The sequence below is a fragment of the Eriocheir sinensis genome, chromosome 14, assembly GCF_024679095.1.
Source record: "Eriocheir sinensis breed Jianghai 21 chromosome 14, ASM2467909v1, whole genome shotgun sequence".
NCBI classification, from domain to species: Eukaryota; Metazoa; Arthropoda; class Malacostraca; order Decapoda; family Varunidae; genus Eriocheir; species Eriocheir sinensis.
The window spans coordinates 21,719,883-21,745,279 of record NC_066522.1 but is presented as its reverse complement, the minus strand read 5'-3'; the positions used below and the strand labels follow the sequence as shown (position 1 = coordinate 21,745,279).

General features: G+C 42.8%; 3 protein-coding genes and 1 long non-coding RNA gene across 4 annotated transcripts in view; 2 read left to right on the top strand and 2 right to left on the bottom strand.

Annotated features, from left to right (window-relative positions):
• The window catches only part of LOC126998634 (FYVE, RhoGEF and PH domain-containing protein 6-like), a 35,695-nt gene extending 20,136 nt beyond the window's left edge, over window positions 1–15,559 (top strand). Inside the window, exons 3-9 of the mRNA XM_050860574.1 lie at window positions 9,363–9,535; window positions 11,217–11,352; window positions 11,846–11,947; window positions 12,141–12,431; window positions 12,733–12,915; window positions 14,037–14,140; window positions 14,250–15,559. Coding sequence (XP_050716531.1) covers window positions 9,363–9,535; window positions 11,217–11,352; window positions 11,846–11,947; window positions 12,141–12,431; window positions 12,733–12,915; window positions 14,037–14,140; window positions 14,250–14,289 — 1,029 coding nt within the window. The 3' untranslated portion in view covers window positions 14,290–15,559. The remainder of the gene's footprint in view (window positions 1–9,362; window positions 9,536–11,216; window positions 11,353–11,845; window positions 11,948–12,140; window positions 12,432–12,732; window positions 12,916–14,036; window positions 14,141–14,249) is intronic.
• Window positions 15,560–17,232: 1,673 nt separating this feature from the next.
• On the bottom strand, window positions 17,233–18,269 carry LOC126998636 (protein YIPF3-like). The gene has a single exon (XM_050860576.1). The coding sequence runs from the start codon at window positions 18,221–18,223 to the stop codon at window positions 17,552–17,554; it is 672 nt and encodes a 223-aa protein (XP_050716533.1). The 5' UTR covers window positions 18,224–18,269; the 3' UTR covers window positions 17,233–17,551.
• A 900-nt stretch (window positions 18,270–19,169) lies between these two features.
• LOC126998638 (mediator of RNA polymerase II transcription subunit 9-like) lies at window positions 19,170–21,336 on the bottom strand. The gene is made up of 4 exons (XM_050860581.1): window positions 21,181–21,336; window positions 19,702–19,798; window positions 19,457–19,592; window positions 19,170–19,318 (listed from the first exon to the last, which is right to left on the bottom strand). The coding sequence occupies exons 1-3, from the start codon at window positions 21,252–21,254 to the stop codon at window positions 19,461–19,463; spliced, it is 303 nt and encodes a 100-aa protein (XP_050716538.1). The 5' UTR covers window positions 21,255–21,336; the 3' UTR covers window positions 19,170–19,318; window positions 19,457–19,460.
• Window positions 21,337–21,487: 151 nt separating this feature from the next.
• Window positions 21,488–24,773, top strand: LOC126998639 (uncharacterized). The gene is made up of 3 exons (XR_007752955.1): window positions 21,488–22,053; window positions 22,688–22,928; window positions 23,638–24,773. It is a non-coding gene; the product is annotated as an uncharacterized LOC126998639 (long non-coding RNA).
• Window positions 24,774–25,397: the final 624 nt, after the last annotated feature.

Below are 25,397 nucleotides of genomic sequence, written 5' to 3'. Positions count from 1 at the left end.
ACCACGTACTACCACCTCTGACTCACCACCACCACCAGGACCATCCTCTCTCACCCCCACCCACCACCGACACGCACCACAAGCCACAGCGATGCTCAGCTATTTCCTCATACACACATATCTTTCTGTTAGGGGTCAGTCGTTTATACTTATTTTTTCATTGGTTCATGGCTTCTATTGCCAGCTTCTCGTCCTATAATTTCTCCCTTTCTTTCCTTCCCTTTCTTTCCTTCCCTTTCTTTCCTCGTTTTTCAATCCTTTCCTTTCCCAGTCTGTCCTTCCCTCCCTCTCTCTTTCCCTTTTGTCTTTTTTCCCTTCATATCTTACTTTATATTATGTTTATTTTCGCTTTTCAACCTTTCCCCTTCTTCCCAAGTTTTTCCTCCCTTCTCTTTTCTCTTTCCTATTTTCTGTCTTAAAATTCTACTTTCGTGCATTTTACGTTTTTCAGTCCTTTTCCTTCCAAGTCTGTCCTTCCTTCCCTCTTTAATGCCTCCTCAACCTTCTAATCCTCTTTTCTATCATTTATTTTACGTTTGCCAACCTCTCCCTTCTTCCTAGTTCTTCTTTCTCTTCCTATGTCCTTTGTACTCACCATCCTGTCCTCTGCTTCCCTCCCTCTCTGATTCTCTCTCTATCGCTTTCTCTACCTTCAAATCCTGCTTTCCATTATATATTTTACGTTTTTCAACCTGTCCCTTCTTCCTAGTCCTTCCTTCTCTTCCTATGTCCTGTGTACTCACCATCCTGCTGTCTTCTGCTTCCCTCTCTTCAGCCTCTAACAAAGCACCCGTGTCTCATTCCATCCATCATTGTTGTGTTACGTTGTTGTTGATGTGTTACAGTCTCCCCTTCCTTTCGTCCCCTATGTACTATTCCTTCTTCCCCTTCCCTCCCAGCCCTTCACTCTCATAGCCATTGTCTTCTCATCTCTCTCCATCCCATCTTTCTTCCCTCTCCACCCTCGTCGTCTTCAATAGACATACTACTTGTCTTCTTCCTTCTCTACAGGCCGTCCACTCCTTCCCTTCTGCCCTGTATTTAGACTTAACTATAACATCCGTTCGTCTACTTCCTTCTGCTAACCTACCATCCCTGTGTTGTGGTTCCCTTCCTCTCTCTCTCCCTCTTGTCTTCCCTGCCTGCCCAGTACCAGTCAAAACATCCTTTTCTTGCTTCTTCCCTCCCTCTCTCCCTCCTTCCTTCCTGGCTCCCATCCTCATTCTCTCGACTCCCCTCTGTTCAACCTCTTCATCTTGCCATCTCCTTCCTCTTCCCCCTTGCTTCCTTTATCATTTCTTGCCTTCCTCCCTCCCCTTCCTCATTCTTCCCTGATCTCCATCCTCCACCTCTTCTTTATCTCCTCTTTCTCCTCTTTCTTCCTTCACTTTCCTCCCACCCTTTCGTCTCCTTCTCTTTCTCTTCTCCCTTACCCCCCTCCATCCTTCATCAGTCTCACCCAGCCTCCTCCTTCTCCTTCCTCTCCTTTCTCTCTTTCTTAACTTCCCCATCCTTCCCTACCACCTTCCTCCCTCCCCTTCATCTCCTTATCTTTCTCTTCTCCCTTACCCCCATCCATCCTTCATCAGTCTCACCCAGCCTCCTCCTTCTCCTTCCTCTCCTTCCTCTCTTTCTTTACCTCCCCCATCCTTCCGTAGCCTTACTCACCCACCTTCCTCCCATCACGTCATCATTCATCCCCAGCCTCCTCCTCTCCCGCACTTCCTCATTCCTCCCCACCCATCAATCAGTCATTCATTGCGACCTCTTGTACCCCACATGACTCATCGACCATACGTGTGCGCCAAAGGGGGTTAGAGAGGTTAGTCTTATGGTTGTCCCATTGTACTGTTGGTTCTGCCTTTATGTTGTTGTTGCTTTTGGTGTTGTATAGATTGAAGACTCGTGTGGTTAAAGGTTTTTGATATGGTATTGGGAGTTGTAATCGTTGTACTGCTATGCTACGTAGGTGCCAGATAGCAAAGGGAGCAGAACAGTCTCGTGGTAGCATGTGACAAATTCTGGTGTTCTAATGACTCAGGACTCGCCGAATGTATAATTAAACGACTGATTGATATGGTAATGGTAGGTATAATCAGTGTACTTAACCATCCACGTAGGACACAGATACTTAACAAAGGGAAGAGAACAGTCGAGAGGTAAGGTCTGCTTAGTTGACAGATAGCAATGGGAGAAGAACAGCCGAAAAACTATGATGCTCAGGACTAGTATGTATGGTGAAACGACTGATTAATGTGGTAATGGAAGTTATAATCGGTGTTCTCCCATGCTACGTAAGTGAGAGATAACAATAGGAACAGAATAGTCTAGAGGTGACATGTGACAAGCTGACCACCATCACCACCACCACCATCATCACCTCTCTCTCTTGTTAGGCCGTCACTTATCTAATAAAACTCGCTCCGGGAAACTTGCTTGCTCACGCTACTCACACGCCAACCTTTGTCTACACACATAAGGGTCTTGATGAAGGGTTCTTGTTCATAGTATCACGAGAATCAGAGAGGGAGTGAAAAGTATACATTACGCGGCGAAAGAGAGAAGCCTAACATCCCTTCCCATCTTTACTTACATGTTTACTGCACTCCTTCCTCGTTCCCTTCCTCCTCCTCCTCTTACCTCCCAATACAAAGCGTGAGAGAACCTTTATCTTACTCTTTTCTTACAATACTCTGACTCTTTCCTGCATCTACCAAACCTGTGAGCGAGTCTTTTATGCTCACCTGAATCACCTCAGATCACACAGGCGTCCATTGAGACATACGCGTTGCCTCATCCCATTCTCTCTAACCAGGAAGAATATAGTAACGAAGCTCTGGTCTTGAGTAACCAACACGCACGGAGAAGGTAGAAGGAAAGGGAGGAGGACGGAGAAAGGGAAGGTGATGGGAAGGATGGAAAGGGAAGGGTAGAGTGTAAAGGGAAAGGGATAGAAGGGTGGAAGGGAAGGGAAGGGTAGGGTGGAAAGGGAAGGGAAGGAAATAGAAGATGGAAAAGAACGAGGAAAGGGAAGGTTAGGATGGAAGGGAGAGGAACAGGGGAAGGGAGGAATGGGGTGGGAAGGGACGCTGCTGTTTTTTAGGAAGTTTTCAAGGTAGAGTGAGTCGTGGGGTCAAGAAGGCGTGGCAGGACGTTAACACTGGCTTAGTAGAAAGTTGCAGTAATGATATGGAAGGTAAGGGACACTGTTTTTAGGCAGTGTTCATGGTACTAAAGGGAGGGTCGAAGGGTTGAAAGCATGTATGTATCAGGACTTTAAGGTTGTATTAGAAAGTTCCAGCAGTGATAACAGAGAAAGATAGAGAGATTCGTGTATACTTAGTCATATTTTATTCATTACTTAGGAACGAGTAGCTGTGTTAAGGCAGTGTTCATGGTACTAAAGAGAGGGTCGAAGGGTTAAAAGCATGTATGTATCAGGACTTTAAGGCTGTATTAGAAAGTTCCAGCAGTGATAACAGAGAAAGATAGAGAGATTCGTGTATACTTAGTCATATTTTATTCTTTACTTAGGATTAGAAAGTTGCAGTAGCAGTGTTGTGGAAGTTAACGTGTACTTATTTAGATTTTTTTTCATTACTTAGGAACGGGACACTGTATTTAGGCAGTTAACGGGGTAAAGTGAGTGAGTATTGGTGTTAGAAGTATGCTTGTGTCAGGACGTTTTAACACTGGATTAGAAGGATGTTACAGTAGTGGTATAAAAAACATGTTGACTTTTTATTAATCTATACTCTTACTAACTTATTAATTCGTTTGCTTATCTTTGTTTGTTTATACCCTTTACGATGCTAAATGCTGGGAGATAAAATGTTAAATGTTAAAGGATGTGATGAAAAAGAGAGAGAGAGAGAGAGAGAGAGAGAGAGAGAGAGAGAGAGAGAGAGAGAGAGAGAGAGAGAGGAGAGAAAAGTAGAGGAAGTGTCCGATGATAATGATATAGAACTTAAATAACAAATAGAATGCCAAGTCCAGCATCCTTCCTGTACAAATAATGACAACACAAAAATATAATACCAAAAGTCACTCCATTGGGTCAGCAGATAATAGTAATAATAGTAGTAATAGTGATAAATAATAAACAATAATAATAACCCAAATATAATAACAGAACTAACTAATTGGTCAAGAGATTGCTTACTACAACTGTTATGATGTTTCTTCTATTGCATTAAGAACAAACACACATAATTAGAAGCGAAGTGCATGTAATAAAGAAGATGGTGAGGTTCATAATCTCTCTCTCTCTCTCTCTCTCTCCGTCGGGTTTTTTATATTCAAGGGTGACGAAGGGCTGGGTATGAAGATGAAGAGAAGGGTAGAGATGGAAAGGGAAGATAAGGGAAGACCGAGAAGGGTGGGAAAGGGAAGGGAAGAGAGGAAGGAAAGAGAAGGGAGAGGAGGGGGAGAGAAAGGGAAGGGAGAAGAGGGGAGAGAGGGGAAAGAAAGAAATGGGAAGTAAAGGTAAAGGAAAAAAAGAGAAGGGAGAAGAGAGCAAGGAAAGGAAAGGGTTGGGAAGAGAAGACAAGGGAAAGGAATGGAAGGGAAGGGAAAAGGAGGAGGAGGAGGAAGAAGAAGAGGGAAAGGAACAGAAGGGAAAGGATGTATAATTAAGCACTGACAGACGGCGGTGGCGGTGGTGGCGACGGCGGGGCTTGTTATGTCTGATTATACTTTATCTATTGTGTATTGTGTCGAGTGGGTGGCAAGGCAGACCACTGAGATTAGCGGGTGCCATTGTTCGAGGGGGGTCGGGGGGCTGGAAGGGAGAGGAAGCGGGAGAGAGGGAGGGGGCAGAGGAGAGGTGGTACTATAAAGGGAGGGAGAGAGAGGGAAGTGGTGGTAATTTGGCGGGAACGGAGTGGGAAGGGGGTGGTACTACTAGGTTGGAGGGGGAGGGGAGGGCAGTGGGAAGTGGGGGTGAGAGGGAAGGGGAAGGGAAGAGGGGGGGGTTATGTGTATGTGTGTGTGTGTGGGGGGGGGGGTTGCGGTAGTGTGCGTTGGGGGGGTACGTGTGTGTGTGTGTGTGGTGTGTGTGTGTGTGTGTGTGTGTGTGACCGACCTTGTGACTAATCTACTATGCTTAGACGTCACGTGTTATGAGTGAGCGAGTGAGTGAGTGGCTGAGTAATGACCACACACACACGCACACACGTTGTATGTCATATTATCACATTATCAAAATCAAATCGTTTTTTAAAGATAACATCGGAAATTAACAAATCTCAGCCAACGTTTAGAGAAAGGAAGCAGTTTCTCTCTCTCTCTCTCTCTCTCTCTCTCTCTCTCTCTCTCTCTCTCTCTCTCTCTCTCTCTCTCTCTCTCTCTCTCTCTCAGAGAGAGAGAGAGAGAGAGAAACGCCATCATAGCTTTCTTTTTTTTTTTTCTCTAAACTAAATATTTGTACTCGGCGCCGATCTCATTCACGTGTGGAAGAGAGAAAGAAAGAAAGAAAGCGAGAAATTGGGTGAGTAAGCGCGTGAGTCAGAAATAGTGTGTGTGTGTGTGTGTGTGTGTGTGTGTGCTTTTGTCGGGATGTTGATTCTTCTTTCTCTTTTTTTGTTTCCTCTTAATTTTCTCACGTTACCAAGATGAAGGATTATCTCAGTCTTTTCTACGATCTAATAAACGTTTGAAAATACCATACACTCGTTTTCTTTCTCGTGTTCTTTCGTTTATGCTTCCTCTTATATTTTCCTCACGCTACAAAGAAGGACTATCACTTTATATTTTAGACGAATTGTTGTTGTTTTCTCTTCTTATACGATCTAAAAACACGTTTGAAAATGCTACACACTCGCCTTTTTTTCTCAGTGATCTTTCGTTTATGCTTCCTCTCATTTTTTCTCATGCAATTAAGATGGAGGATTATCTCAATAGTTTTAGACGAATATCTTTTCCTTTTGTACGATCTAAAAAGACGTTTGGTATACTTTACATTCTACAGTCTACACACCCGTTTTTTTCCTGTTTTTCGGAGGTTAAACTAAAGAAAACACTGCCTCTTGTTGTTCTTATATCTACTGAGGACTTAAAACTATAGCATTCTAACTCTCTGAAAGGAACATAATAGGCTACTCTCACTGTTATGCGTATGGATAGAAAAACAAGATATATCAATTTTGCTATTTAACCGCAATGAGTTTTTTTTTTTGTTCTTCTTATTTTTTATTTATTTATTTATTTAGCCATTGTAACAGTTCTTATGGAAGTTTGGGGTCTTTTATAGATTAACAAAATTTCACTATTAATCGCCGTAGCTTCTTTTTCTTGCTCTTTCTTAATACATTTGTTTATGTGCATACGTATTTATCTATTGTAAGAGTGCTTATGTAAGTTTAGGGTCTTCTAGATAAACCAAATTCCCATTCCTAACTGTAAACGACATGGAGACGAGAGATGACATTTTTCCATTCCAGGACTTCGTTACGACACTAGACTCACTCCGCAGATTAGCATTACGACTTCACTGTACTGTTCTTCTCTCAGAGGCGGCGGCGCTCAAAGGAGAAATTATCGTCACCTAATCTCTCTCTTTCTCTTCCGGGAAATTTGCATGGCGGGACTTCTCTGGGTCTCACGAACTGCCGGAACCGTAAATTGAATAATCCAAAATCGTCATGCGAACCGAACTGACTGACTGACTGACTTGACGAGGTTTCCAGCAGCACCGTTAGAGAGAGAGAGAGAGAGAGAGAGAGAGAGAGAGAGTAAAGAGTTGGAAGGAAATGATTCACGCAAGCTTTGTAGTCATTGGGAAAGGAATAAAAATTAAATCTAGACCGCAAGGAGGCCGCGAGACTTCTTTGTGTGCTTCCGGTTCACTTCCTGTACCTGACGTGTTGTGTGTGTGTGTGTGTGTGTGTTGGTATGTATGATCGTGTGTCTCGAACGTGTTTGGTAAATGTAAATACTTGTGACATTTGGCTGTACTTAACGTGTTCACTTCCTTCCTGTACCTGACGTGTTGTGTGTGTGTGTGTGTGTGTGTGTGTGTGTTGGTATGTATGATCGTGTGTCTCGAACGTGTTTGGTAAATGTAAATACTTGTGACATTTGGCTGTACTTAACGTGTTCACTTCCTTCCTGTACCTGACGTGTTATGTGTGTGTGTGTGTGTGTGTGTGTGTGTGTGTGTGTGTGTGTGTTGGTATGTATGATCGTGTGTCTCGAACGTGTTTGGTAAATGTAAATACTCGTGACATTTGGCTGTACTTAACGTGTCTTAACTCTTGCGTCCGTATTATGCTTCCCAGTAGGTGTATTTAAACTCGTATGACTTGGCTGTCTTCACTTTTGTTCTTTATTTTGTTATTCTTTTCTTTTTATTATTATCGTTATTCATTTTCTTCTCCCTCTACTTCTTTTCTTTCTTTTTTTTCTTCCTTTAGACTTGTTAGAGAGTGCTGTTGCTTCTGTTTCTTTCATTTTTTTGTTTTGTTTTGTAGGTTAACCTGTTCTTCTTCTTCTTCTTCTTTCTCTTCTTCTTCAGTTGAATTTCACATTTTCTTTTACATCAGTATGGCAGATGGGCCGTCCCACCTGACATAACTTTCTCTTTTTTCTTAGCTTTCTCCTCCCCGTCCTCCCCTTCCTCCTCCTCGTTTTTCAGCCGTCCCCAACAAACTCCGTTCTCATAGGCCTACTCACGCCCAATCACCTATTTATCTTGGTGACTCATGGACGTGACAAATGGTAACACCGCCTCCTTGCCACCAGCGGTCAAATCGTTTTACCATTCGCTTATTGATTATTGAATGTTCAGATGAAATAAAACACTACATCAGTGTTACACGAGAGGGCCTTTTCATAGCATCTTTTATTTTGTGCTTTCCTTCATTGATTTGAAACCATGCACGCCTTCTGATATCATAAATGTAACAAAAAAGACAAAAGACTACATTCGCAACCAGACTGAAGGGCTACTGTGACTAAGATGAGCATCGAGGCCACGCGCAGCTATAGCGTATATTCTTAACTTTACGTTCACAACTTTACACTCCCTTTTGAAGCACTAATGGTCTTTGTATAGTATTCTTCTCTCAATGGATGTCGATCGCTTGTTGAGGAGAATAAGAAACACGAAGATCTTGGGCAAGCGTGCTTTCGTAACCGTCACCGTCTTTCCGTGTCGCCAAGCGCATGACAATAATACATATCACCATCCACCGATCTGTCGCGCCGCTCTCTCCGTCCGTCCCCCATCCTTTCACCGCCCGAAGCAACCGCCGCCGCTGTTGTCTGCCATGGGAAACTGCGTATGATTGTTGTACGAAATATCAAAGCAGTGTGTTTGTTTCCATGACTCTGTGAACTCTCTCTCATACGTATAGCTGATGAAAGTAATGACTGCCAATATCAACCTATTTTTCTGTTCTGTTAATCTATCCAACCCTCTTTTCTATTATCCATCCACGTCTCTTTTCTATCTGTATTCTGATATCTAGTCCCTATCCACATGTTTAATCTCCACCATCTTTCAATCTGACTATCTATTGTCACCGAAACGAACGATATTTCCTGAATTTCAACACCCCCCGGTTCAGTTTCATTCCGTATTTCAATAGCGAGTGAGTTTGCCGCGTCAACAACTCCTTCTGTCTAATCACTGACTCGTGAACTATCAAACGTGCAGCTGATGAAGGTAATAATAGCAAGTATCAACTTATTTTCCTATCCTCTTTGTTAATCTATCCATAGCTTCTCTTTGTTATGCATCCCAGTCTCTTTCTTCAATCTATCTATTCTTATATCTCTTCCCCATCCTTTCAATCTCTTCCTGTCTGTCTTCCTATTCTGTCTCCTAAACGAACGATATTTCCTTAGTTTCATCACCTTCCAGTTCATTTTAATTTCGTATTGGAAAAAAGAGTGAAGGAATCTGAGTTTGTCGCGTCAGTAACTCCTTCCCGTGTGATCTTTTTATTGTTCTGTGTTTCTCCTCTTCTCGGGCGGATTGCTGGTGTCGTATATATAACATCTGGTGTACGAACCATTGCAATCTCCACTAACGCAGAGTCACGATTAGAGAGAGTCCAGTAGTTAAGTTGAAGTACAAAATGTTTTCAGTCGCAGTATTTCGATGGCCGAGCAAATTTGGAAATTTATATTGATTCCTACGTAGGCGACCTTTTTCAATTTTGTCTTCATGCAAGATTTCCAATATAGGTTACATACAAAGTAACTGTCAAACTTTTTTTATATGTAATCGTAAGCATTTTTTCAGTTATTACTATTATTATTATTAGTAGTAGTAGTAGTAGGAGGAGGAGGAGGTGTAATAGTAATAGTAGTTGTAGTCGTAGTATCAAGTTTCACCGCGCACAACTTCTCTCCCCCAGCTGTCGGACGTCCTGCTGTACACCAGTTTCGCCACCAGCAGCCCCGGCGGCGCGCTCAGACTCAACTACGAGCTACCGCTGGAGGGCATGAGAGTGGAAACGCCGCGGGCCGAGGACTTCAAGAACGAATTCAGCGTCATCTCCACGTCACGCTCCTTCACGCTCCAGGCGAGGTGAGCGAACTGAAGGCACGCGCCACTTACGAGAGAGAGAGAGAGAGAGAGAGAGAGAGAGAGAGAGAGAGAGAGAGAGAGAGAGAGAGTTGAACAAGCAGTAAAGATAAGTCAATGAGGGAGAGGAAAGGGAGGAAAAATGGAGAGAGAGAGAGAGAGAGAGAGAGAGAGAGAGAGAGAGAGAGAGAGAGAGAGAGAGAATGAATGAATCACGTAAAAGCCAATCATCAACGTTGGAGCTATGATGAAACTTGATTTTTTGTTCACCTGGCGCGGGGACTTCCCATCTTGATACCTGCGACTTCCTGCACGTCAGACTCACGCCGCTGGTATTTCACTGCCCTCGAATCTTACCTACTTTTCGTGGCTCCTTTCCTGCTGGTTACGTGGTTGACTGGATATGTTGAGTGCGTGGTGCAATGATATAGGCGAGTGTACTTTTTGGGAACTCTCTCTCTCTCTCGCTCTCAAAACACTCAAACAAAAAAAGCCGCTAATTCAGTACTCCTCCTATGAAAGAAAGTTGTAGGAGAAACGTCGTGATCTAGTCAACTGAAAAGCATATATATAAAGAAAATCCGAAGTTATTTCCTCCGTTACGATAGAGCCTCCCAGGATAGCCACGTCAATTATCCTACTTTCGTGACTCTTTTCCTGGTTACGTGGTTGGCTGGATATGTTGTGCGCGTGGTGCAATGATGTATACGCGACGGTAACTTCAGGAAACAAGAGCGGAGTTTTCTTTTTCTTTTTTTTACGGCAATGGAAGCAGCTCAAGGGCAAAGACAAGAACCCACGTAAATGACTCGCCAAGCATTGCTCTTATAAAAGGAAAATAGAATAGATAGGAGTGGAATAGAATAGAGTGGCCAGAAGAGGTCAGTTATTGATGGAGTTTCATGTTTGGGATCACAGAGGCCTTTGATTATACAGATTGATGCCCCGTGAGGATTTTTATGCAGATACTCTTAGAAATATTATCCATTTTTAGGTCGCCAAAAAAATCTACTGACATCCTTTTAGTGCTTAGTATATGACCCACAACTCGAAGCTTAAAATGCTATACTAGATATGTCAACAGAACATAGATAGTTAACTGAAAGGTATATAATAAAAAAATAAGCTTAAAATTATTTCCTCCATTACAATAGAGCTTCCCGGAATAGCCACGCTGTACTATCAGATTAACTGGTCGGGTTTATCAGTTGTTTCCCTGAATGAGACAAAAACAGCGTGTCACAACAATGCAACACTAACCACAAAAATGAGGTGAACTCTGCCCTCTATCCACCACTCCTCCCTGCCTAAGTAAATAAATGGTGTTGGTTTTCCTATTATGCTGGTCACGAAAGATGATTGATACATGGCTCCACCCCCTTGTCATCAGGCCTACCCAAGTCCCTTCCCTTTTTTTCCTCCCTAAACTCTCCCTCATTAACTTCTCTATAATCTTTGTCTCTACTCCTTTCTTTACCTCCTTGTTCAACTATTCTCTCTCTCCCATTTTAATAGTATATTATAATTTGATTTTACCTCACTTATTGCTTTCTCCCATATTTTTATATCTAATTATACATTCTTCAACACCTACCTTTCCTATATATTGTTCTACAGTGCACAGTAACATGGTGAATCTATGTAAATCTTTATAACACTTACATAATCTTGCGTCGCCTTACAGTTCAGCCGAGGAGCGGGACGAGTGGCTGAGGGCACTGCGGGAAGCCATCACCGACAACGCCTCCCGCCGCTCCTCCTTCCTGCAAGCCAAGCTGCCAGAGGTTCTCCCCCCTTCCTCCTCCACCCTCGGCAAGCAGGTGACTTTTAAGCTTATCCAAACCTCTCTACCCCCAAGAAAAAAAAAATAGTTCACATTACCAGCATGTTCCTTCCTCCATCCTACCCAGTCCTCCGTTATCTTTCCCCAGTAGCTCCTCCTCCCAAAGTCAGCCTCCCCTGCCCACCTTCTTTGTTATTCCTCCCCCTCACCCATGTCAACAGAAAACCCACCTTGTCCTCCCCTCCCTTATTCCATTACTTTCTCACAGCCTTAAAATAAAACCCTCTTCAAGATCTATAACTTTTAAATGAGACAATATTCTGTCCACACATGAAAAGTTAACCATATGATCTGCCTCCAGTGGAAGGAAAAAAGCAGTTACAATTTTTTTCTCCATCTTTATTCCAGAATATATCAATCCATCCCAATAGAATGAATGAACATGACCATCAGACTGTAATACACACTTTTCTTCATAGCTTCACATTCCTCCTCTTTCTTAACCTCCGCACTGTTTGGCTGCTCCTCAGGCGCCAGTGTGGATCCCAGACTACCGGGTGACCATGTGCCAGCAGTGCACCTCCACCTTCAAACTCACCTTCAGGCGACACCACTGCCGTGCCTGTGGTAAGGTACGTTCCTGCCCACCTCCTCCCCTGTTCTTGAAACACCCGACACCTCAGATTACTAAACATACTTAAACATCCCTTAAGACACTCCTACTTCTAGCACTGAGTTAATATTAGAATAATGAAACTGATGTACATTCTCGGTATTGGCAGTGTGTGTGTGCAGCATAAACACCCTTTCCCTCCCTCTTTTAAGGTGGTATGCGACCCATGCTCTTCCAATCGGGCACCTCTGCAGTACAAGAAGAACCAGGTAGCCAGGGTGTGTGATGCCTGCTTTGAGGTGCTCCAACAGGACTTCGAAGTGAAAACCAAGGGCATTAACCAGAAGGAGAACCAGCAGCAGCAGCAACAGCAGAATCAACTGCAGGAGGGGGACGGACACAGGGAAAGGCAGGTGGATAACTTGAAGGCCCAGTTCCGGCGAGGCATCAAAGAGAACAACAAATCCCGCAACAAAAAGAAGGTCCCAGAGAGGTTGATGGAGGTAAGTGAAGGAGGAAATTAAGTGAGAATGCAGTTTAGACAGTAAGAACAATGATGCTGTATGCCTGAATGACCAGTTATCCATATCAAGCTGTTGGCACAGGTTGTCCAAAAAGTTATGTGGTTTTGACAATAACAGGAGGCATTCCTAGAACTGAAAACAAATGAAAAAATTATTTGCATAAACTCCATAAAGTAGAAACTTCAAATTGAAAAAGTGCCTGGTTCCTGATGTACCTTGATATTTCCCTTCATGGAGAAGTTCAAGAATTGCAGGTTAATATGTTCCTTCCATGATGCAGGTGAGTGCTAGTGACGCCTCAGCCCAGATGAGTGGGTACCTGCGCATGCTTGTGCGGCGGTCATGGCGGCGCGGCTGGTTTGTACTCAAGGACCGCGTGCTCTACGAGTACCGGGCGCCCCAGGACGTGTTGGCCCTCTACAGCCTCCCGGTGCTTGGGTACCAGGTGGACCCCATCAACAAGGTATGCACACCTCACATTCCTTACCATCTGGAATTGGCACTACTCCTCCAACATACGCCTGCCCTTGTATCCACCTTTTCTACTGCAACACTATCCCGAGAACTAGTCCCCCTGTTGCTATCCTCTTGCTTCTGTATAAAAGGCCCCTATTATATATACTATTTTTTTACTGCCAAATTCATAGCAAACCAGCGTTTTTTACATCACCATTCCTTTCTAAACCCTCCTTGTTCATTACTTATGCTTCCCTACGTCGCTATTCACCTCATCAGTCAGCACGGCAGTGGTGTCACCTGAAGGTGAGCTTGAAGGTGGAGATGCACTGCTGGCGCATGGTCACAATCTCATGCAGAGAAAAATTTTACCTTCTCCCTCCATACCCCCACACTTGGAACCACCATCGTGTGTGTCCAAGTTTTATTGGACTGCAGCTGTAAGCCCGTGTCACAAAAATGAAATCTCCGGTCTCCTCAAACTGCTCAACATCACCAAACTATCTGACTACCATCATTCATGCTGGTTATCACCCTCCACATTACCCTACCCTCGCCTTCATTTCCACGTAATGTCACTCTCAAATATAAAATGACAAATACAGTACGATGAGAGAGAGAGAGAGAGAGAGAGAGAGAGGATATATATATATATATATATATATATATATATATATATATATATATATATATATATATATATATATATATATATATATATATATATATATATATATATATATATATATATATATACATACATACATACATACATACATATATGGGCGGGGCCTGGGGATTGACGCCATGATGTCCGATTACTGTCGTTTCATTTCACTATTTCCCTTCAAGTGTCAAGAGTATGTGCCTTACTCACACCTCTCTGCTAATGCACTATGCTGACAAATATTAGCGGGGGGTGTGAAACTTACTTACCGAGATATTTCAGAAAAACAATTTAACACAGCCTCTGAAATCCATAGTAGTCTATAAATATGAATACAGAATCTTCTAATAGAAACATTAAGTGAGGAAAAATTCTTACAATGCAATTATATACCATCTCATTACTTTTATGAAAGCTTACTGAACAGTTTAATAAAGGTGCTCTAACCCTCTTCCTACCAGGACCGGGAGGTGTCGGATCTGGACGACTGCCTGGCATTCCAGCTCACCCATCCCAACCAACCACCTCTTGTCTTCCAGACTGACTCTCCATATATGGCTGAGAAGTATGACATAATATTAATTGATTTACTGCCATCTTAAGTGTTGACATGATGCTAAACCTCTAATAACTCTTAAATAATGCTTGCAAATAAAACTGATTATATATTTCAGGTGGATACAGGCCATGAAGGAAGCAGTGGTGCTGAGCTGAAAGGGTCTTTGAGCTGGGCAGCAACAGTGTGCCCCAGAACATCTGCTTTAAGTTGATGGTTGTTTTACCATTGTACCTGATGAGTGAGGCAGCTGTCACAACCTTTAGGGAGGGACCTGATGCAAGTCTGAGCAGTGATCATGCTTGACGGACTGGCATTCACTCTGCGTACCCCACTCAGGAAGAACCAAAGGAACACAATCTGAGGGTTCATGCAAAGATCTGAATGATTCATTTGAGCATGTTTGTTGATGGAGAAGAGCGGCAGCAGTGTCTTCATGCAAGTTCTATGAAACCTGATCAAAATGTCATAAGTAACTACTTTGTGGTCCATCAGTCTCTGGTTGAAACAATTGTTTCGTTGAGTGAGATTTAGTGCAAGGATTTAGGCACATTTTCCACAATGTTATGGAATATAATTTACATTGAGATTCTCTTAACTGGTAAAATTCAAACAGTCTGGTTAATATTTATTTACAGGAGCTCAGTAAAATAACCTTGCCAAGGATATCTTTTACGTCTTTCCAAGTCTGTGATGCGATTTCTTGTTCTCTGTAGAAGTAATGTTCTATAATGTTCTATATTTATAAACAGTAAGGGTGAAGAATGTACATATCTATGTATATATATATACTACTATGATTATTACAGTTTATATAAGACTGACCTACAGGACTGTTAAATTGATAGTACATATTTGAGATCAACTCTTTGTTGCTGTCCCTGAATTGGGACAGTTTTCTTCCCAGCTAGGGAGTGAGTCATGTGGCAATAAAACTGTGATATTGCCGACACTTCCTAGTGATCCTTATTACTTGTAATGAAATATTGCAGCGTTGCTTTACACTCTTACTTGTGTTGAGACTGGTCATTGTTAACCATTGTGAGAATTGCTAGTACAATCATTTTTACTCATGTCTGGCATATGATGTGTACAGTAAATTTGATACAAACATAATTTCCATCCTTTCTTTGTCTCGAGATTGGTTTTCAGGCGTTGAACTATCCTACTCACGATTCCATTCATAATTCTTTTTTTACCTGCTTCATTGTATATGTACTTTACTTTCTGTCTTTTATACACAATATCAAGCCTTTCATAGGTCAGTCAGTGGCATGGATATGGACGTTAGATAACTTATTTATTTTCATTCCCATCCTACTAGTGCCTTGAGAGCTATCACCAGAATGGCTTCTCATGTACAGTGTTTGTACCAGCTGTCTTGTCTAGTCATATACTCAATAAAACTGTTCTCTAAACTTTATATAATCTCTCATTTCAACCAGTTATGTATGCACAGCCCTACACAATCTACAATGGGATTACATTGTAATCTGAACTGTCACAAATCAAATAGAAAATATGGTCGTGAAAATTAAAAATATCAAGGCTATAAAACTCCGCTTTTTGTTCAGGTGAGGGGCCAGCGGTGTACATCACTATCTTGCATATGCATTTGACACTGCCGTCATTATGCAATCCGAAAACTATGAAGGAATTAGTGGTGAGTCAAATTAAACACAAGATCATAGTTTGCTGAATGAACACAACTGACATGTCCAAAAAAGGAATTCTTCTAATTTAATAAAGCTTAACAAACTATCCATACTAATGGGTGAAGGAGGAGGAAGGAAACGGTTTATTAAGGTCCATATATTCCTGACCTGTGTTTCCTTCCTCTTCCTTTACCCATATTATCAAATGTCCCACCATCCATACTAATGTTTGAAATTACTCAGTATTATGTACACATTTATGTAATTCAATATACCATTTAACCCCTTCAACACGAGGACACATATACCGCGTCCTTGCGTGCCCCGTACCATATCCGAGGACACGCATACTGCATCCTGGCTCGCTTTAGCCAATATACAAGTTATTTAATCTCTATATTTATGCTTACACCTCAAAATTATCAATTAATTTGTTTCTTTATGTGCACCATTTAATTCTGCATGTTTTCATTTATAATACATGATGAGTGTGTTGAGTTTATGACTGAAAACGTTTTATATTCAATAGCGACATTTGAAATTTGGCGCGAGCGGCGATCCCGGATACGGCGCGGAGCGCTGTTTTGGCCCGCCCTTAGTGAGTTTCTTTATGTGCACCATTTAATTCTGCATGTTTTCATAGATAATACATGATGATTATGTTGAATTTATGGCTGAAAACTTGTTATGTTCAATAGCAACATTTGAAATTTGGCGTGCGCGGTGATCCCGGATATGGCGTGGGGCACTGTTTTGGCCCAGCCGTAGTGAAGGGGTTAACAGTACAAAAAAATGATAAATCCATACAGGTGGGCTCATGCTATTTGTATCAATGAACTTTTACTTTACATACACACAAAAACTCAAACAGGTGGGCCCATGTTAGTATTTGAATTAATGGATTTTACTGTACATGCACACAAAAGTAAAACACATTTTACCTTAGATCAAAGTGCTGCTGTGTTTGTGTTGTCCGATGATACACCCCATACTTGCTTGTCTTGATACACACAAGGCATCACTTGCCCATACCTTTCATCCACACAAAACTGCAAGTCCCAATTCTGATTAGAGCATTATGACATACCAGGTTAACTCAAATTCATGGAAACAAAACATGAAGTGGCAGAAACGGCAAAGAATATTCTTTCGTTGGCAAATGGGAGGAACTTCTTAGACTGAGCTCTTAACCCCTTGCATGTACATCCTGGGTTACTGGGAGACTATCCCAGGATGTGCAATACATGTCCTGGGCTCCTGGGAGAATAGTGTGATGAAAAGGAATTTTTTTTATCTAAAGAACCTTGCTACCAGTTTGCATGTGGCACACACATACTGCTGGTAAGGAGCAGAACCTGCAGGCTTTGACAGCACTGTGGTGTGGAAGGGGTTAAAAGCAAGTCTTCGAATCTAGATATGACTAGCACTGGTAAGGAACATGATCTATAGAATTTTCCTTTTTAATCTTCATTACATATTTACAACAGTTTTCTGTCAGCAACACTACAGCAGTAACTTATGACACAGTAATTCTGTAAGTTATTTCCATTAAGTCAAGGTAAAATAATTACAAGAAATTTTAATAATAATTACAAACAAATGTAGTCAATAATAATAATTAAAGTGAGAACCTGGTGACAACCTAATTAATGCCTCTGAAATTCAATCTAACAAGTAATCTGTTGGGATGGTGATGCTTCACCAACAGTCAGCCACATGATCTACCAACTACTGACCTCCCTCTATGCCTTCTTCCACTCACTCCTCAAACACTGAACTTTCTTCTCATGCACGCAAAGTGGATGTAAATGAGGTGCATGAGGTGTATGGAGGCCAGAGAGGAGCCCAGCAGGAGCCTGTGCGGTGGCTGTGGTGTGTGGAAAAGAACCAGCAACACGAGGCGCCCTGTGGCCAGACCTCCAAACACTGTGGTGAGAAGGAAGAAAACAGTGTGGCTCTCCTCCTGGTGCAGTAACTCAGCGCCAAGAAGCACCAGGCAGTGACCTGTCAAACTATACCCTGCCAGGGCCAACAGCTGGGCCAGGCTCAGGCTGGTGCTAAAGCAGCGCCCCATCAGGAAGGCCAGCAGGGAAAACCCTAGCCAGTAGCCTACAGTGAGCCTGACAGTGGTCACAAACTCCCATGTTAGTGACCGTCTTGGATCATGAAGGCCATAGAGAATAATGGAAGCCAGAGTGGCTACTATCAGCAGGGGTCCTTTAAGGTCTGAGTATACTCGCCTGTACTCTGGGTACACCAGCGGTGGCACCAAAGACATAGCAACTCGCTTGGTCACCCCATGTCTCACTAAGGCTCTCCTCACCAATGGGCGAGTGGCATGAGGTGAGGGAGTGGTAGAGTATTGCTCTGACAACAGTGGCTCCAGGTCGGCGGGGTCTGTGGATCCCATGGTCGTGGTCGAGTGTCGGAAAGACATAATGGCCTAAGGTATGACAACAGCTGGGTGTTGTTGTGCAACAGCAGCAACAGCAAGTCTAGAGGAACTCGCTGCACCAGTCAGCCAAGCATTGGTAACACTCGGATGCCTGGTTGGAGTTAGCAGCCACCATGTCTGACAGCCATTCCAAGAAGAGCTCCCTGTTCTTCTTGAGAACTAAGAACTGTCCCAGGACCACATAGGCTTTATCAAACCCTCTGTTCTCTAACCGCTTGCCCAACACCTCTCCTATGCCGGCTAGCTCTGTGACGGGTTTCTCACCCATGGGTTCCGCAACAAATAAAGTGTGCTTCTGTGATGTCGTTGTCATTGTTTGGGTATGCTTGGACTTGTGTCGTCATCAATCTTGGCAAAAAAAAAGAAAAAAAAAAGGGCTACTGCTGTCTCTTAACAATCTACTTCCATTCCAAGGTGAATATGAAAAAGAAAAAAGAACTGACCTTGTTCATCACTTTGTCCCATGTATACACTGCTGTTCCTGCAACACTAAATATCAAAGCCCATCTCTTTCATGCACTTCTTGTGAGCCTCAATCTCATCTTTGCACTTGTCCGCACCATTCTCCACTATACAGGCATCCCGCACTCGCTTAGTGTCCGGACAGGCACAGCATGCCTTGCATTTTGGCTTCTTCTCCTCTCCTTCTGGCTTCTGGCTGGCAGTGTTCTCAGGCATACTGATATGATGCTGGATTAAGTCAATAAGAGAGGTATACAAAATCTACAAAATTCACATACACACACACACAGTCTTTCTTCTGCTTCCTCTAATACCTAATGAGGTTCTACTTTCCCTGCAAACTGACACAACTACTTCCGGTTCCTGTGCTGCTCCTCAACCTTCTTGAACCCTTCTTTGACTTCCTGGCTGAAGTCTTCCCTGAATCGGTTCACCCTTTTGGTTGCTTCTGACTCTGCCGCCTCCTTGATGGCTTCCTTGCCCTGCTGCAGAGCGTAAGCTGTGATCTGAGCTGCCCGACGAATGGGGTAAGACTCAGCAAGCTTTTCTATCACTTGTGGGTTGTTGATGAGTTTGTGCAAAAGGTAGCGCAGTACCATTGCCTGACTCTGTGACCTGAGGACGAAGGAACACAGTGAAATGAAACACAGGACAAAGAATAATCTGAAAGAGAGAAAAGGTCAAGAAGGTAAAGGTTAAAATATCACACCCTTTTTCAGTAGTATCAATAAGTGATAGTGAATGACCTCCTACCTCCCTAGTGTGGGGCCTCGCTCTTGGACTTATACTTGAGTAGGAGGTGTTTCTTGAGAGCCAGCTGCTTCCTTAGAGCCTCCAGACGACGAAGCTGCTCTTCACGGCTGTATTCCACTCCAGGAAGTTTTCGTACCTGAGAGAAGAGCAAAGTATGATGAACAGTGAGTGTGGGAGGAGATAGGAGGCTTACATGTCATCCACAAATAGAGCGTTTTGTTTATCTATACGACTCCACTGTTTACCTGCTCTCGTGCTGTCTGGATCTTGCGCTGCAGCTCCAGAACCTTCTGACTGGACTCCTGAGACACACGGCCCACGTCTGGCTGCTCCTTCTCCAGGCTGATGTAAATACAGAGGTCACATGCGTTGATATAAAATTAAATACATCCTTACAGCTTTGTGTACTTAAAACATATGTACAAGAAAAAGCTGGATAAACTGTGGTAAGAGAAAAAGAACTGTATGAAGGCTACACTGCTAACATTTTCTGCCACACCAAATATATGCCAAGAGTAGAAGAGTCCAGTAAAGAGGAACAATTATAGAATTAGGAAGGTAAACTGTGGTAACCATGATGTCACACTGGCCCCATGTCACGGAGTAATGGGTTCTTTCCACCATAAGCACGAGGGCCAATGCGGCGGAAATGAGCACTGAGGCCATGCACAGCTAGAGCATATACCCTCAACTTTACCTTGATATATCCTCTGCCACCTCCCCCTAATTCCATTATAAGATATTTCAGAACTGACTGATATGTAACGGCAAAGCAATATGGCACTGTGCCGTATGTGCAGTTTTGTACGGAGTATTAATTTTATATAAGAAATTAAAGGGTAAGCAAGCACCAATAGGGGGATTATTGAAGAGGGCAACCTACTAATTTTGAGACACTGACTGCTTATTTCTGGACAAAATATCAGGCTTTTTATTATGGATAGTATTTTTTTCCAGAAATCACCAAATGATTGAATTCAATGCCTGAGGTGGACCCACCGCTGACCCGCTCCCACCGGCCTGTGTCGTGGGCCCACCCTGCTGCTGCCTTCATCTGTCCCGCGCTGCACATCTCCGCTGGCCCACACCACATGCTGAATAAATTTAAACTAACCCAACTTAACAACCTACCTAATAGGTTGACCCCCTTAGAGGGAGGAATTCGCCCCCCACGATCCCCCTGATGGGGGGAGCAAACCCATCTTCTATTTTCTGGAAGTCATTTGTTACTGCACTGCATTCAAGGACCAAAATAAGAATCCATATTGTAAGGATTAATTTCGCAAGAGGTGGCTACCCTCTCTTAAATATTATCGGTTAATCTAGCTAACTACTGCTTCTAATATACCGAAGAAAATAGCAATCACTGGGTAAGCAGCATCAACAGAGAGACGGGTGGACTTCTAGAGTTATACAACACGTACCCGTGGGAGGGAGGCTTTTTATTAAGACGGACGCACGGCACACGGCCTCCACGCCTCTCAGTGCAAACCCAAAGTGTGCGGGACCTCGAAAATGCAGCCGAGGTGAGCTGAGGCCGCCGACACACAGACAAAAACACCATCGGCACAACGCTCACCACCTTGCCGCCCTCCCAAACCTTTCCTCCTACCAACGCAAGGCTCAGAGCGTCCCCCCGTGACCCCTCTGTACAGACTCACAGGCACACATGGTTATTTGCTGGACATTACTCTTTTCCTTGACATATAAATCGACGTACTCACCAGCGGAGGTACTGGTAGATGACGGGCAGAAAGTCGACGTCGATGTCCCCCGCCGCGACTGCCTGGCCGGCCATACTGGAGCCCGGCGCAGCGTTGCCACATGGTCACTTGGCCGCTAAACTCTTATGTAACTCGCTAAACAGGACACTACAGATTATTATTATTATTATTAATGGAAGAGGCCAGTTCACGGACATCCAGGATCCAGAAACGAGTCACGGTAAATGGAAGAGTAATAGAAGATAATTTAAAAAGTAGCGGGAAAACTTGCTAGACGATGAACACTGCCATTTTTCATTAAGCATCTTCTCCTTCCTCGACTTTCTTGCAAATATATGTTCTTTGTGACATATTTTTCTATTCACAGTTACGGGTTACAGAAGCGCGAGTTGCGTATATTTGCCATCATGTAATCCACCTACCTAAAATTAAGTCAGGGCCGTCTCTCTCTCTCTCTCTCTCTCTCTCTCTCTCTCTCTCGTCCGTTCAATAGCATCCTTTTGTTTTATCTTGGGAGCATTTTATGCAGGCTTCAGTAACATTTATATCTTACTCAACCTGTGATAGATCTACAAAATCGAACAGTGGGCTAAGTGGTATCCTCCTAAGCAGGTCACTATCATTCACTATCACGCTCTCTGTCACTTGAGGAAGCTGATAACGTTCACAGCACCGTCTCTCTACTCCACGGATCTTTAGTATTGTGGTCAGAGGAGTCAGCAGGCCCTCAGCTGCGCGGAGTAGTGTCTGCAGCTCTCAGCACTCAGCATGGGCGCCTTCAACAGTGTTTCCGCGAAGTCGCCAACGGAAGACGGTGCGCGAATTCCGAGTGCGCGAATTCCGAATGCGCTGTCCTCCGTGAAGAATGAGATGGTTCGTAGAAATAAAGGCGGCGCTATTATTACTATCATCATCATCATTGGTTTTATATTTATTGCCATTCTTCTTGTTCTTATTACTAGGTGTTCTTGAAGACGGGGCGGAGTTCCCGTGCTTGAAACCAACTTGCACGCAAAATGATGGAACTACAGGAATTTATGCTCCGCGATTCTTCGTTGTGAATTTACAGTATTTATACTCTCCCAGCTCTACCTACTACGCAGTTTCATCCTCATATGCTGGAATGGGAAAGGATTGTAGCACAGACTCAGAGGCAGAGGGAAGCACTATAAGGCGGTAAAATATTGTGAAGGCTATTCTTATACTGATGAAAATTAGACAGTAGGTACTAATAGCATTGTTGAAAAGTCACTTATGGTAAGTTAAGAACAAGAACATCAGACTGTGCATTATGAGAAAAGAAATGAATGTCCCTTTAATTCTCTGAGTAATTTTCAAAGATATATATGTATTAATTACACTCACTAAACTGAAAAGTTGATACATAAGCCAAATGTACTCAAATAAGTGAGACAGTTTACTATTAGCACAACCCACTATACATACTCAGTAAATATATTTCTCAAAAAGCCACGGATGATTTACCTTTTACTTCATACATCTTCAGGTGTCATCCACTGTGGAGCTGGCAAGAAGAATGGCTGAGAGGCAGATGGCTATGCAGGTGGCTTCCGTTCGCGAGTTGTTGGTGTGGTTCGTCCCCTTTGTGGTATCTTCCTATGGATTTCTTTACTACGGCTACCGCAAGACAAACAGCTGGGTGGTCATGTTTCCACTCATTCCCATAACATTTGGCCTTGGCTACCAGATACACTATGCCTATGGCAATAAAACCAACCAAATCAAAGGTGAATTAATTTTTCTCAAGGGAAAGAGTTGTTTCAAAGAGACTAATATAATAAAGGGGAAGTGCTAGATATATTTTTTTGAGAATTTATTTTGAATCACTGCCTCTTAATGTGCTGCAAACTATCTGAACTATATTAATTATCCCAACTATCCTCAAGACACATCCAACAGTCTAAAGAATTCTTGTGCTTAAATGACTGCAATGTTTTCATTGTTTCACTAATTTGCCGAGTTTGGTTACACTGTTTCCACCCTAAAATGTGTAGAGACCCTTGTTACTCCACTTGGATTTCATGACTGCTCTCCAGAACATTGCCAGCTCACCTCCCACTGACATTTCCATCACAACACACATCCACACACTCCTATGCTTCCACCATCTCTTAGGCCTGATCCTGCATGGGCCACCTCTGTCCTCATAAATAACACAGCCAGACTCAATACCCTGCAGCTTCTACTTGCCCACTCTGACCCTACTCTGTTGAGGTTGGCACCACTATAAAAAAAACACTTGCCTGCACCATGACGGGCTGGGGCCCAACTAACATCCAGGCCCCTCTATAGGCTGGCACGTAAAAAAATAATAAATAAATAAAAAAAATAATAAATAAAAAAAACATCCCCCACCTTGCTTACTTTCCTGTCTATATGCTCACCGTGCTCCAGCTACACACATACATATTGATAGCATTTTCCTTTCTCTTTTAGCCCTGGCCGAGAGGATAATGAGCAACGAAACCCACATGATGGCAGTACCAGAGTGGAGCACTTCAGTACCACCACCGACAGAGCGAGAGAGAACCACGCAGCAGGAACATGGATCAAATGCTCCATAGCCAACGGAACATTCACGCCTCATCTCTCCTTAGCTGACATTTCATTAACTTAAAAATCTTCATAGCCATTAATATATTTGCTCGATTAAAACATATTTTCATTAAACTAAGTGTATGAACTCCCTTTACAGCACAGCAATGATATTTAAAGTATTAGTGATTACAGCATGTTTTTCCCCTCCTCAAATGAAAGATGGCATAGCACCAACGAAGCGCTGAGTCAGGTTAATGCGCTCACATTCCTGCGTACAAAATACCACTCAATCCCTCTTGTCAGCTATATTCAAATTGTGGGTTATTCATCTTCATCATCATCATAAACATTTTCATAAGTCATCATCACTATCATCATTTATTTCATGTGTTAGTTCTCCTAGCTGTTTTTAACCCATGGATTGCTAGTGATTTAAAGAGCAAAAAGTTATAAATAACAACCATATTTGTGAATTTGCAAAAACCTCCTTAATAGCTAAATTACTTGAATATAGTTAGCAAAGATGAAGGCAACAAATCTGTGTGGCAGGAGCACCAGTTTGCTCTGCCACATTCCTATTGGTTTGGTCACCAGCACCTCCATGACTAATTCCTTGCAGTGACAACCCTTGTGTTCTCCACTAATGAGGTTATTCCATCCATTGTCCACCTTAGTTATGCATATGCATTTGGAATTCCAGGTAACTAAATATGCATATACACTCAGTCATAAAGGGGCACCAGGGAACCTGTCACATGTCTTGATCTGAAGGCATTACACTAGAAACATCACAGAGATAATACAAGATACAAGTAATGTGTTAACACCTAAGATTCAATACTAAAAATACAGTAAGTAGTGCAGGGAGCAGTTAAGCAGCTTTGACAGACTATGCAAACCATGCAAGTGCAAGGGCCCGTCCTCACACCCCTGAGAGAAGGTGTGAAACATCTGGTATAGAATGAAAGAAATGGCAGGACAATTACATTGAATTTATTACCACACCCCAGAAAACAAAATAAATTTAGTACGTATTTCTCTTTTCTTTATGGTAACAAATCTTTATTGCTTTTATTCACTATGAAGTGATTTATATAATAAATTGCCTATCTCAAATATACACATGCATGTATGCATGCCCACATGTACACACACTCACATATATCTGAGTAAATCATCAGAATTTCTATATTCTGATAGAGAGAAGTAGCTGCCTGCCATGACAACAGTGTGACCTAGAGACCCTTGAGGGGGAGAGATGCAACACTCAACCAAAGTGGCCTGAGCCTGGCTGGTGTTCACGGGTATCACTGTGTGGACATGGGAGGCCTTGCTATTAAAGGGTGCATGCCAGCAGTTCTTGTGCATTTTATAAAAATACAGTGAGGAGGCAAAACTCTAAGGGAAAACTGGCTACCCAATGACAACTCCCAGATATGTAGGATGTGGATTACATTTTTTCAGTGAAGCACATTGTCTGTCATAAATTAGAATGGATCATAAGTTGATGGAAGTGACAAAATGTATGCTGTTCGTGGAGATGACATGTAATGTGCCAACAACTTCAAAAATTATGGTGTGGAGGTAGCAGATGTTGTCCCATGGTTGCATTTCTCCCCCTCAGGGATCTCAAGTATGAGCATAAAGTAAATGATGAA

Excerpts from the sequence above, each read along its gene's own strand:
- LOC126998636 (XM_050860576.1), bottom strand. The coding sequence starts at position 18,223 with ATGTCTTTCCGACACTCGACCACGACCATGGGATCCACAGACCCCGCC.
- LOC126998638 (XM_050860581.1), bottom strand. The coding sequence starts at position 21,254 with ATGGCCGGCCAGGCAGTCGCGGCGGGGGACATCGACGTCGACTTTCTG. Across the intron at positions 19,799-21,180 it reads ATCTACCAGTACCTCCGCTG|CCTGGAGAAGGAGCAGCCAG; the intron begins GTGAGTACGTCG and ends TATTTACATCAG. Across the intron at positions 19,593-19,701 it reads TCCAGACAGCACGAGAGCAG|GTACGAAAACTTCCTGGAGT; the intron begins GTAAACAGTGGA and ends CTCTTCTCTCAG.